Source organism: Pithys albifrons, chromosome 20 (genome assembly GCF_047495875.1).
Source record: "Pithys albifrons albifrons isolate INPA30051 chromosome 20, PitAlb_v1, whole genome shotgun sequence".
NCBI classification, from domain to species: domain Eukaryota; kingdom Metazoa; phylum Chordata; class Aves; order Passeriformes; family Thamnophilidae; genus Pithys; species Pithys albifrons.
In genome coordinates, this window is record NC_092477.1 from 12,920,351 (window position 1) to 12,933,794 (window position 13,444).

The 13,444-nt window shown below is 47.2% G+C and overlaps 1 protein-coding gene across 3 annotated transcripts in view; it reads left to right on the forward strand.

The window, feature by feature from the left end:
* The first annotated feature begins 246 nt into the window (after positions 1-246).
* Positions 247-13,444, forward strand: part of PBX3 (PBX homeobox 3) — a 102,788-nt gene continuing 89,590 nt past the window's right edge. Inside the window, exons 1-2 of one of the 3 annotated variants that reach the window (XM_071574538.1) lie at positions 247-328; positions 2,158-2,231. In XM_071574538.1, the coding sequence (XP_071430639.1) occupies positions 2,183-2,231 (49 nt within the window). In that variant the 5' untranslated portion in view covers positions 247-328; positions 2,158-2,182. Of the gene's footprint in view, positions 1,381-2,157; positions 2,232-13,444 lie in introns of all 3 variants that reach the window. The other 2 variants (XM_071574537.1, XM_071574539.1) reach the window with 2 other exon arrangements.

Consider the following 13,444-nt stretch of genomic DNA (forward strand, 5'->3'; position numbering starts at 1 on the left):
ACAAAGGCGTGGCCGCACCCATTCGAACTGACCAATCACAACTTGCGGGGGGCGGGCGCTGCACGCGTGATTGGTGGGTGAAGCAGCCAGCGCTCGGCTAGGAGTGCGGTGATTGGTTGGCGAGCCTGTCACTCCGCTGCCCAAGCCCGCGCCCGTCCCGCCCGCGCTCCCGCCCGCCGGTACCGGCGGGCGGGAGCGCGGGCGGGGCGGGCGCGGGTGAAGGCCCGGTCGGGGCGGGCCCAAGGCGGGTCCCTCGGAGCGGGGCGGAGCCCCCGCTCCGCTCCCTCTCGCTCTCCGCTCGGTTCCTTCACAGGGTGACACGTCTGCGGTGAGTGAGTGGCGTTGGCAGCCTGTCAATCCCTCACCGGAGCGGCCATCAAACAACATATAAAACACTTGCGCGCGGGGCACCGGGCGCGGGGCTCATAAATTGCGGCGGGCCGATTATTTTTTTTTTTTTTGCACGTTGCTTTAAAGCAGAGAGTGTGTATAATTAATTTTTTTCGCAGTTCTTTTGCGCCGTTATTTGCGCTGTTTTCTTTGCACAAGTTGAAAGTTTTGATTGCTGCTGTCTCGCCCCCCGTGCACAGACTTGGGATTGTTTCTTATTTTGGGGGGGAGGGAGATTAATTTTTATTTTTTTTCCCTCTGTGTTGTGTTTTCTTGGCTTTTTTTTTTATGTTGCAATTTAGGGGTGGGGGTGTTCGCTGGTTTGTTGTGGGTTTTGCTGTTTGCACCCTCCCAACTTCTGAAGGATTTGAAAGCGCGTTTTTTTGATTTTGTATTTAATTTTTTTTAATTTTGCCTTTTTGCGAAGAAGATTTTTGGACAAGTGGGAAAAGACATAAAAAGCAACAATAAAAATAAAAATAATTTAAAAAAAAGCTTTGGAGGAAGATTGTACCAGGAAAACCTAACAGAAACCTGCTCAGCTCATTTATCCGAGGCACCAATATGATGATGATGAAAGAAGATTGTAACTAAAGAAGAGAGTGATTTACTGCCCTGGGAAGGAGAAGAGAGTGGAATAAACAGCTGAGATCCGGTCAAAACACAAATACTACATTTTTTTTGTTATTGTTTTGTTTGGCTTTCCCCCGTTTTTGGTGGTGTGTGAGCAGCGCGGGCGGAGCGCGGCGCGGGGACTGAGCGGGGACCGCCCGGAGCGCGGCCCGGCCCGAGCATGGACGATCAGTCCAGGATGCTGCAGACTCTGGCCGGCGTCAACCTGGCCGGGCACTCGGTGCAGGGGGGCATGGCCCTGCCGCCTCCCCACGGACACGAAGGGGCCGACGGCGACGGCAGGAAGCAGGACATCGGCGACATCCTCCATCAGATCATGACCATCACTGACCAAAGCCTGGATGAGGCACAAGCAAAGTTGGTTTCGTCTAATTAAACCTTGTCTTTTTAAATTATCATTATTATTTTTCCTTTTTTTTAAACTTTTTTTTTTTAAGTTTTATTTTTGGTGTGTGTGTGTGGTTTTTGTTTCTCTTCTTCCTGCTCCTCTGCGGAGACCCGGAGTCTCACAATTAAAAGAGCAACTTCTTGGGGTCGGAGGAGAAATTACCAGCAGCCAAGGCAGAGCCAAAGTTGCTATTTAATGATTTCATTCCTTAAAAAAAAATTCGATATAATAAATGGAGAAGTATGCGATGGTTGTGCCGTCGCGGTGGTGCGCGGGAGGCTGTGGCTGGTCCTGCCCGTTCCCGCTGGACACTGGCCGGGGTCACTGGCCTGTCTGTCCGGCTGTCCGTAAAGTACAACTTTGTCCCTTTCTTTCTTTCTTTCTTCCCTCAAAGTGGCGGCAGATGAATTATAAACCTGACCAGCTGCTGCTGCAGTAGAGGGGTGTGTGTGTGTGAATAAAACCCGAACCCAACCCTGGCTGTATTAAATCACAATAAATACAAAACAATGTTAACTCTGCGCCCCCCACTCCCCTGCCCCAGTGTCCTTAATAAATCAGTTCTAACACCGCAGGCCGGGGCAGGGGTGTGCGGTGCGGGGCTCTCCCCGCGCCGCTCGGGCGGCGTTCGCACAAAGCGCTCGGGCGGCGGCGGCGGGTCCGGCCCGGGACCCCCGGCCGGGCGGGCGGCGGGCGCCATGTTGCCGGAGCCCCGCGGTAACCGCTTGTCCTGTGCTCTCTTGCAGGAAACACGCCCTGAACTGCCACAGGATGAAACCCGCCCTGTTCAGCGTCCTCTGCGAGATCAAGGAGAAAACAGGTACGGGCCGCCCGCGCCGCCGCAGCCATCTTAGCGCCGCCGCCGCCGCCTGCGCCGCCGGGCAGGGCAGCGCTCCCGCGGGCCGGGCCGGGCCGGGCCGGGCCGGGCAGGGGAGCCCCGGGCCGGGCAGGGCCGCTCCGCTCGGGGGGCGCCGTGACATGGCGGGGCCGTGCCCGCACCGCCCCCGGGCCCCGCAGGGCCGGTGTGAGCGCCGGGCACTGTGCGAGGGCGGTCCGGGGCGCTGCGGCCGCGGGGTCGGCCCCCGGTCTGCGGTCGGGCCTGGCCGGGAGGCCTGCGAGGGGCGGGGGGCCGCATCGGCCGGTCTGTGCCCGGCCCCGGCTGTGCCCGGCTCTGTCCCTGCCCGGCCCCGCCGCGCTGGCCCGGCTGTGCTGCCCCGGTACCGGTCTGGTAAAACGCCAGAATTCTCAAAAATCAGCTCAAAAGTACAATTTCCCCCCTCCGCCCCCCTCTACATTTACGCGACACGAATAAACTCCATGTTTTTCTTAGGGACATTTTAGGGGATTTATTGCAATTTTTCACATCACTGAATTTATGGAGAATTTTTGTTTTTAAAGAAGAAAATTTGAAAGTATTTTTATTTTGAGAGTGAGAACATTTAATAAGAGTAAGAATATTTAGTGAGAATAATAACACTTGACAATAGTAAGAACATTTAGTAATAACAAAAACATTTATTATTATCTGGTTTTAAAAATAAATAGCCATTTATTCATATATAGCTAAAGCCATTGCCTGGCTTTTTAGGACTATGTGATCCTCAATGACGTTCTTCTTAATTCCACACAGAAAATATAATACTGGACGAAAACAATCCAACATGAAATCATTTCAAATCTGAGCTGCAGAGCCCGGAGCGTGCAGTTCTCTGTGAATTATGTTGCTTTATGTCCAGGGGTTTCTTTGCTACTGGGGATCCACTTCAGTTCCTGCTGACAGCTAAGCACTGGGGTATTGACTGTGTTGTGAATATTAAGATTGATTCTGCTTTATGTTGCATTATATTACCCGGGATAAGGGGAATGATCCCCCTCCTGCCCTCCCTCCCAACCTACCTACGTTCCGCCTCGGTCGGCTCACAGCCTTCGGTCCTGCTTTGCTCGTGTTTGCTTCCTGCCTTCCCCTAAAGTTTTGCCCATGCTGCTCTGGAGCCAGGAAGCGCCTGCCCTCAGTGTTCAGACATTGCAGGAGGCAGATTTCAATTAAGGAGGCAGGCGTAGGTCCCGCGGTCACTTTATTTGCAGAGGGCTTAGCCTCGGTGTTTTGAAAGGCAAGTGTAGTCAGCCACATGTCAGAGGTGAGCTTGGAGGAAACCCCGAGTCCTTTCAGCAGTGGGATTACTGGCTCAGGGTGGTGTGAGGCCGCTGTCTCGCAGGCGAGAGGGAACCTCACAAGAGACTTCGTGGTCTGAAATCTTTTGGGGTGTTTCAGTGATAACTTCTAAGTTGGGATCCTGCCTTTATGCTGCAAGAAGTCGAGCCAAGTTTGCAAGTTATTTCTTTTGTGAGATCGCCGCGAACCAACAAAGAGTGAAGGCGTCTGCCTGTCCGAAGGCGAGCTCCTGCCAGCCCGGCAGCGCGGGAGGGACAGGATTAATGCTCCGGGTGATTGATGGAGATGCATCCACACCCCCACCAAAAACTGTTCCCGCTGGGGCACCTCCACTCAGGGTCTCCCAGCTGAGGTGAAATGTCTGTGCAGGTTTTATTTAGCGTGCCAAAGCAAAGAAATCGTGAAAATAAACTGTAGGCTATTTTCTGGAAGCTGTTTTTGTAGGGAATGGCTCAAACAAGTCTGAACTGGAAGGATGAAGAAGGGTCTGAGATGCAGTCAAAGCAGAAGTATCCCCCTCCCACTGGGGCTCCTCGTGGTCCAAGTGCTTCAACCTGCCTCTGGTGGGGTCATGTGCCGGTGTTTAATTCTTCCCGAATTAATCAGAAGCAAAGTTTACCTGGGTGTGGGAATTGCTGTGATGGCTTTATCGCTGCCTTCTTCCCAGAGGTGGGCAGGGAGGCTGGAGCCTAACAGAAAGTGGAATTGCAGTCGTGTCTGCTCAGAAATGTCATGCAATATTTAAGTTATTTTAGTATTGAATTATGTATCTATTTACACATTAGTGGTTGTCAGTGCAGTCAGTGAGGACTTTGTGAGACTGGCCGGGAGAGAGCACGAGGAGGAATCCTCCGTTCAGGTGGAGCCACTCTGTCACTTCCTTGCAAGGGTTAATGGATGCATCTCATTTCTGAAAGCCTCACACAGGGTCAGGAGCTGAAGATTTTTATTTTTTCTCCCTGTGAGGTATTTACCATGTACAAAGCAGATCACTGAGTTACTGAATTTAGCCTGACATTTCTTTTTTAACATTTTTAACATTTTCAAAAGTGCTGCATAATCCATTGAAGCGCTTTACAGCTATTAATAGCCGTGTGCATTCTGAGAGGCAACCACAAGGTAGCATGGTGTTCGTAAGGAAACTGCTGCCTCTGGCTTTAATTAGTTCAAAGAAAAATGTTACCAGAGTTCTATGCACACCCTGCACTGAAACAGGCAGGTCAGTGAGCCAGAGCCAGTGAGTCCGTTCTGCTCCCGAGCTCTGAGGTGTCACTGCAGGCAGGGAAGTTGCCCGAGCAGCACACCCACCCTCACATCTGTTGCATACCTGTGTCACAGTCCATCTCCTCACTCCTGCCAGGAGGGATCAAAAACTCATTTGCACCTTTGGGTTTTTGTAGTAGCTCCTTTTTACTGACTAAAATGCCTTCAGATTGGTGATTTGATTAAGCTTCCAATAGGATCTTGCTCTACCTGTGGTCCTGGTTATTCTCACGGAGAAAGAAGTGCAAATATATTAATTCTTGTAGTCTTAAAATGTCTTAGGGAATTGCAGTAATTTCCCAATAGAATGACACATTATTAGGTCCTGGATTTTGTAGATAGATTGTTTGGGGTTTTGTCTTTAGGAATCACTTGTACAGATAGGATCACATGTTTGTAAAAATCTCTTGCCTCCACGTGCGTATCCGTGTACGTGTATACAGTTATTTATTTATTTCCCTAAGTCCAGCAGCAGCAATGATAGCTGCCAACCAACCCCGAATTTACTGTCACCACCACCCCTAAATAGCATTCATTTCCTAGTAAAGCCTAATGGCATACATGATGGTTTGCCAGATTTGTGGCCTTTGTGAGGCTTATAAGCAGGACTGACTTGGGAAGATCATAAAACTTAATGAACTTCTCGACTGCAGGAGGTGTCCGCAGGGGAAGCGAAAGGCCTGCTCGGCTGCTCGGGCTGCTGCAACTATTCTTTATGTCTAAAGAGAGAGGAGGAAAATGTTCATTAAGAACGTTCTCCCCTTGCTCAGAATTTTGTTTCGAAGAATGAAAAAGCAAAAAGCTTTGAAAACCAGAGAAATGATGCCGTTAAGCACGGGGTTAATTCCTCGCTGTTCCGGTGGAAGCTAAAGCCTTTATTTTTATTGCTACAACTGTAAATAGCCGTGCGCTGCCGTGCCGGTGATTAAAGGGCTGCATCGGCCCGGCCCCCGCAAAGCTCCTTATCGATGGCACGGCCCGAGTGCGGAACGCCCCTTGTCGATGCGCTGCAGGGTCTGGAATCGCAGCGAGGGCACTCCTGGAGCGGCGCTGCCTTTGCTGGGCTCCGGCGGAGTGGGGAAATGTTAACCCCTGTCAGCACTGCAGGGATGGGAAAACCCAGGCACAGCACTCTGCCCTTGCACTGCGCAGATTTCAACTTTTCAGTGTTTGTAAACTATCACTGAGTGCCAACAACTCGCAGTAGCGCGCGATAACCCGCAATCCCGGCACTCCTGCTGGAACACGAGGGGATTGGGATGGAACAATAAAATGGCACTGATAGCATACATACATCTCTGTGTGTGTGTGTGTTAGCTGTTTCCTAAATATCAGCTGTGATGTTACTGTTACTCACTTAAGCCGCTTAAAATATTTATGTGCGGTCCTGATGTTTCTTTAAAGCTGCTAAACACATATTTTGCTGTGCCCTGACTACCTGAGGAAGTCAGTGCTATGTTTATGTGTATCCAGTTCAGCCTAAATTGTTTAGCTTTTGTTTCCCTTCTCATGCTTCAGTACCAAGGTTTGTCACCAACCCAGTGGTTGTACTTTTGAATGTTTTTTTCTTTAATTGCCAGCAGATGTATTACAAATGATGCCGTGCAGCAGAACGTTTGGTTGTTTCCACTGTCCTTATGGCAATGACATTGCTTTTCTTCATAAATGTCTTACTAGGAAAAAATAAATTGAATAAAGTGTCTTGGCTGTCGTTTGGTCATCTGTTTCCAGCACATTCGTTATCAGCAGCCTAGTTCTTTGGTGGATTTCTACCAGGGTGCTTCTCTGGTTGAGAAAATGGAGATTTGGTGATTTTGGGCATTAGAGAAATTCATGGTACTTGGTCTGACAGAACCTGTGAGTGCCCCTGCCCTCAGAGCTTCCTGTTGCTGTATTTAAATATCTGTCTTCACCTTGAGTACTGGGATCACTGGTTCCAGAGAATTTTTTTTTGCTCTCTGTAGAGGATAAATTTGGCCCTACTTGTCAATACTAATTTAACCAGAAGCAGGGATTTATTTTATTTTATAGCAATCTTTCATGTCCTTCCAATTTATTTTTGAATTCGACATATTTGCTTTCTTATCTGAAAATGCCAAATTATAGGAGTTATCGTGTGGTGTATTTTAGGATCCTTGCTGTAAGTTAAGGAATTCTTGCATTCAGAGATAAATTATTGTCATGGCATGTAGGGAATGCAAAACAGTCCTTTTTTTTTTTTTTATACAGGATTTAACACATTTATCAAGCTCTGTTCCTGCAGCTTTCAATAGAAAAGTTGTATGATATGGATATTATGCTGTCTTTTTTCAATTTAAACATTGATTTGTGTGAAGCATTAATATAATGATATTTGCAGTCTACCGTAGACAAATATAAGCAGAATTAGACATTCTAAATTGTTACAAATGTAACGCAATATTTAAATCCGGGTGAAGGCTGTATTAGTGATTGCGGAGCGGAGCGCACAGCAGTCCGGTTTGGATCTGCCCGCAGATTTTAGGCTGTTTTTCAATTCCTCGCACATCGTGCCCATGATGGTTCGATGAATATTTTTATGAGCAGCGGGAGTGCCTGCGAGTCCGTGCGGAGCGAGCCCAAAGCAGCGGAGCCCCGAGCGGAGCCCCGAGCGGAGCGGCGGTCCCGGCGAGGCGCGGGATGAGCCGGGGCTGTCGGAGCGCCGGCACTGACACCCTGAGAGGAATGCTTTGTTTGTTTGCTCAGCAGTCATGTTTAATGCTCTCCGCTTATCAAGGTGATCAGCATGGTTCAGATAACACATGCCTGACACCGCCTGCCTTTTCTCACCAGCGTGTTGACCTTTTGTCACGTTTGCTTTTCTCTGGTAGGCAATTCCTGGCTTTAAGTGTGAATGGAGTAAATAATTCACATCAATATTTAATATAAATTATTAAAGTTTCTGTCAGCTCTTACAGTTCATGGTTTTATGGAGTTGGAGTAGTTCATCAGGCAAACAGATGAATTGTGCGGCTCAGCTGGACATTGGAGCTCCTCCATAGCGCGGCGGGATCGGGGAGGAGGCAGGGGATTAAATGGGAAAGGTGCTGCAGTCTGGGCCTTGAACACAAGATATTTTTCACTAGTGCGCATTCTTTAGGAAGGCTCGAAGTACCAGATAAATATCCAGCATAATTTATTTTGTTATTCCTGTACTTTTTTTCCTCACTTCATGTTGTAAACAGAAACACAGAAAATCCCATTGACCCCGGCATTTTCTCCTACTCTTTGTTACTGGCCTTCCCTTGGTGCTGCAGCCCCTTCCTGGGCTTGGGCTGGGAGTGCAAGGGCTGGGGGGAGGCTTTGGGTGTCAGGGGTTTTTTTCCCCTTTATGTTCTCTCTCTGTTTTTGAAGACTGATGTGGAGCAGTAAGGTGATAAAGTTTATGGGGGTTTTAGACCTTGTTTATAAATTATAATTTGTATTTTGCAAAGTGAGTGTAGAATCCAAAAATATTTTTTAGAGGAGAAAAGTTCTGATCTCTGATTGTAACAACTCAAACGTGTTTATTGCGTCAGGAATTGGATAAAAATAGCATGTTTTGCATAAAGGCATATAGTAAAAGTCATTATGCACTTGCCTTAATTTTGTACTCCTTTAGGTGTTTCAGCTCTTTTGTTCATGATCAGTTCACTGCGTGTTGCACAGTCATATGGACTGCAACGATGTGAATCACTGAATATCCCACGTCCTACAAATCCATCACCTGGAAGGGGGGTGGGTTTGTATCATATGCTTACAGGTCAAAACCTTTTGCTATACTTCAGTAATGCATCAACATTTTAAGCCAATCTCTCATTCCTCACTGTCCAGCAGGTGGCTTTGTCATAGATTATTTAATTTTTGATCATTTATTGTAAGTGGAAAATGGAATTTAATAATATTATCCTGAGAGCATTTTTTAAAAGAACAACAGTTTTCCAGTGTGTCTGTGCTGTACCACGGGGTCAATGGAAGCATCTAGAGAGCTTCAAGTACACAATCTAAATTAAGATTCTAAACAGGCATTACAGATGCTGGTAACTTTGGCAATTATCATTTTGTTTGGTGAACAGTAGTAAAACAGTGTGCGGTAAAAGTGTTTAGAGAGAGAGGATAAATAAATTGAACAGTTTTGCAATGCAAAGTGGTTTGTGGTGTTTTTGAGGATTTCTTGGCTCTTGCTTAACTGCTATTGTGAAGCCTGGAGCAGATTTTCCCATTGCTAATGCCCTAGAAGTATTAATTCACTTTGATATGCTAATTAGAGGGCATTATGCAAGAAATGAGATTAAGTGGCAGCATGAAGCCATTTGCCTGTCAGTAAATTGAGAGCTTTAGCATCAGGAGGAGCTTTGTTTTTTCTGAGTTTCTCTTGGTTTTGCATATAAATAAAATTGATTGAAAGGTCTAGAGAAGCTTCTAGAACATTGGTGGTTCTTTTTCTCCTTCTATGATTATTTAAACTTCATGTTAAAGCCTTTCTCTGAATATTAATTGATCTAATGGGAGATACTGAACGTGAAGAATTTCATTGTATTCTCGGTTACTGTATCTTAACAAAAGGAAAGTATTAGAATTCTTTGTGTCATCTGATTTTTATGGGATTATTTTAGATATATCTTACAGCTTTGTATTCTAACCCTTGTGCCTGCTCCCCGCTCCTGTGCTGAGAGCTCTACCTGTGTGGAGGTGGCTGTGCCAGTTTTGCTGGTTCGGGGACTGGGTTAATGAGGGCCCGACCAGCTGAAGGCAAATGGGAGGCTGGGATTGCTGGCCCATGGGGCTGTGGACATTTGTCACCCCCACTCACTGACTGCATTTCCCACCATTTCTGATGCAAATCACACATGTATTTTCCTTCCTTTAGGAAGGAAGGGGTTGTAATATTGACCATAGATTTTATTCAACTGCCAGAAATTGTGTTAAAGTAACATTAAGGGATTGACTTACAGCAATAAGAGCAAGGAAATTTGGAGTTAATAGTTAAACTCTGCCCTTAACTCAACTCATTGAACCTATTTATTAGAGCATATATGATACATAAGATCACTGTGCTGAGACCTCTGCAGTAGCAGGACACTCCAGGATGGCTCAAAGATGAGAGGTTCTGATTTAGTTCAAATTTTCCTCTGTTTTTTGTTGTTTTTCTTTTCATGTGTGTAGTTTTCATTTAGCCTCAGAGTTGCTTTACTACAGTTTTGTGATTAATTTGCTTTTTACAATACTGTTTAAAAAAATATCAGAGAAGTAATTCTGGAAATTGAACCAAAAAATTATCAAAAAATAACCCCAAAGCACACCCGACTCAAGCCTCTCTGGTCCTCTTTGCCTGAGCGTGGCAGAACGTGTGCTGTTTGAGTGCCCATCTCCTCCACAGATCGTTGTCGCAAAGTCAATCAGGGGAGCAGTGCTGGAGTGACAGTGCTTGTTATGAGCCCCAATAGTTATTTGAAAGAAAGGAAAAAGGATAAAGAAATGCCCGAGAGCTGCGTGCTGGGGCTGTTCATGCTGGATGCACATGCTCTCCCTGATCCTGGCAGCTGAAGTCTATCACTGTTGGGAAATTTTTAACATGAACCACATGAGACACAAACCACGGCGGTTTCCCTGGAGCCACAGGGGTTTTCACGTCAGTGCAGGACAAGTGGCACGTGCGCTGCGGGTCCCTGCCCGCGCCATCCCCGCTGCCATCCCTGCCCTTGTCCCCGCTGCCATCCCTGCCCGCGCCGTCCCCGCTGCCATCCCTGCCCTCGTCCCCGCTGCCATCCCTGCCCTCGGCGCCCGCCCGCCCACAACAAAGGGTGCAGCGTGGTCTGCATGGGGGCCCGATGGCCCTGGTCACACACAGCTCCCCAGAGCTCGGCCCAAGGAATCCCATCAGGAATTTATAACCCAAAACTTTAGTTGTCATAGCGAACCTTTTTGATGCTGGCAGGAACAAAACATCCCCTGACACTGCAAAGTCAGTTCTCTCAGGCAGTGAAAGGAAGCGTCGCTGGGCTCCAGCTGCTCATTTTGGGCTCAGGTTGTTGAACAAAAGAACTAAGTAATGAAAATGTTCTGAGGCCAACCTGAACTTTCCCAGTACCAGTAGACCCCTGATGGTGTTGTTTTGGGATAAGGTGGTGCTGGAGAGGAAATCCTCGCGTTGCTGGTTTGAGTCCTGGTGCTGCTGTTGACTTGGGAAGAAACTTTGCTCCCAGTGGAGTGCGGAGGGATGTGCTGACCTTGGAGCAGATCTGGAGCTCGGCTGCTGCTCACGAAGTGAACGCCAGAGCTCTCTGGTCCTGTCTTTAAAAGGGGAATATTATCCATCGGATTTTTTTGTGAATGTTGTTTTGAGTTGGTGATATCTGTTAAAAAAGGAATATTTTATCAAGTATTTGGTCTAATTAAAATTGTTACAGAAGAAGTAATGTATCAACACTACACTTCATTCCAGTGTGGTGAGACGCAGCCGTCTTGCCTCCTGGAGATGAAGAGATTAGGCTTTCCTTAGACTTCTCCTTTTCTTGGCTTTAATCAGGAATGTTTGTTTTTTTAATCCATGGTTAGACCAAAAGGGTATTGGGATTTCCTGCCTTGGTGGATTGGTTGGTTTGCTCAGCACAGAAAGAGACTGTTTGCTCCCATCGCTGGGGGCCGGTTCCTGCCCTGCGTGGTGTCTGTTTGAGGCAGGGTGGCACACTGGGGAGGCTGTTCAAGCACACTTTCATGTATTTGGTGATTAAAGAAGGAAGTGTGCTTTTAGTGGGGTTTGTAATTACAGAACACCCAAATGTTTGCTTATTTTCTTTCATGTGAGATCCTGGTAGCGTGATTGACTGTCACTGGTAAGAACAAGTTACAGTAGATTGTGCAATGATTCTTATTTGACTTCAAGGATGTATTTATTACCTTTTTTGAACAAATTATACTAACATGAAAAGTTGTGGAAATGATTGTGCACTAGATAAGGTGATACATTACAGGAGTGGTTGGGTTTATGGAGCTTTATGCTGAGGTTTTCTCAGAAATTATAGCACAGTCCTGTCACTATAAAACCTGGAGATACACTTGGTAATAACATGCAGTGGAGGGATTTTTAGGATTTCACTTGTTATTCAAATAGAGTGGAAACTATCAGTTTTTCTACCTCATATTTCTTTCCTTTGTTGCCCTGGGTGAAGAGGGAAAAGAAAGCCCATGGACTGCAGAGCAGGCACTGGGGTGTGGGCACTGCAGCCCTGCCGGGTCCTGCTGGCATCACTGGCTCTGGTGCCGTGGAGTTGGGGAGGTTTTGGTGCTGTTGGCACCTCCCTGGGCACCCAGCACTGGCATGGGATGCTGTGGGAGATTTGCCCTCCATAGGCAGATGAGGATTTTTTTTGTGAATTATTTCTTACTTCCCCTCCACTTGTTAGGGCACTGACGTGATATCGATACGGAGCTTGGGAACTTATTGACTTGTTGGTTCTTGACCTTTTGACTGTGACCAAGTATGGAAATTGAATGTCTGAAAATTAAATGATAGACTCTCTATACATAAATTCTTGGATGTCAGTGTATTACATGAACTAATTTCGGTTTACCTAAATTTATGGTATTTTGTGTTCAATAAAGGAAATATTTCTTTCTTTCAATATACCCAGAGTCTAATAATATTGTAGTTGCTAGAACTAAACAAATCCATTTCCTTTTACTGACTGATTATCATAACAGCTGCTGTTTAATCACCAAGATTGTTATGTAACTTTTAAATCTCTAATATTTTGGAGGGAAAGGAGCAAGTGGCATCATCTCGCAGCGTAAGGGCGTGATGTCATCGGTGCCAAGTGGCACATCCTGTGGGGCTCCAGCCTGGAGCTCTTGTTCAGTTTGGGCATATCTAATGGGGCTGGGAACACTTGCTGAGCAAACCACCTCCCTGAAGGGAGACCCAAAATAGCACACGTTCGCATCCTGTTTGCCATGAATCAGGACACGGACATTGTTTTTGTGCCCCAGACCTGTGGCTGGTGGGGCCGATGGAGGCGCCGCTCACCGGCCACTCGTGTCCCGTGGAACCCGCTCGGTGCTCCCCTCCTGCAGGGAGGGCGAGCGGCGCGCCGGCTTTGTGGCCCAGAGCGAGACTCGGGCCTCCAGCCCGGGGTGACAGAGCTGAGAATATTGTTCTCTCCGAGAGCTGCAATAAGGCTGTGGTCAGCACTAATGTAAATATTTGTACAACAACCATGTTCTACAGCCTCTGATTTAATGGTAAAAATCTGCCCTGAACGCCTGGGTAAATATATGCTGAGAACAGACGCCCATTCACTGGAGAAACAATTGACTTTAGGTTCTTTGTTGCTAAAGTGGCCCCCAGTGATGGGCTGTGCGGAGCAGATACGGCGGCGCGGGCACCGGCGCTCCGGGCAGTGCCCGGGCAGGGAACCCGCATCGCCCGCGCCGCGCCGGCTCGGGAGCGGGAACTTGTCAATGGAAGAAAAAGAACTGTAATCGCACATTTACATATGCTCCTAATTGTTGATTTGGGGATTTTCTATGAATATGGCTTCACAAAACAGATGCTGTTTAAGAAAAGGGGGAACATAATTTTGTGGGCAATGAATTAAGTG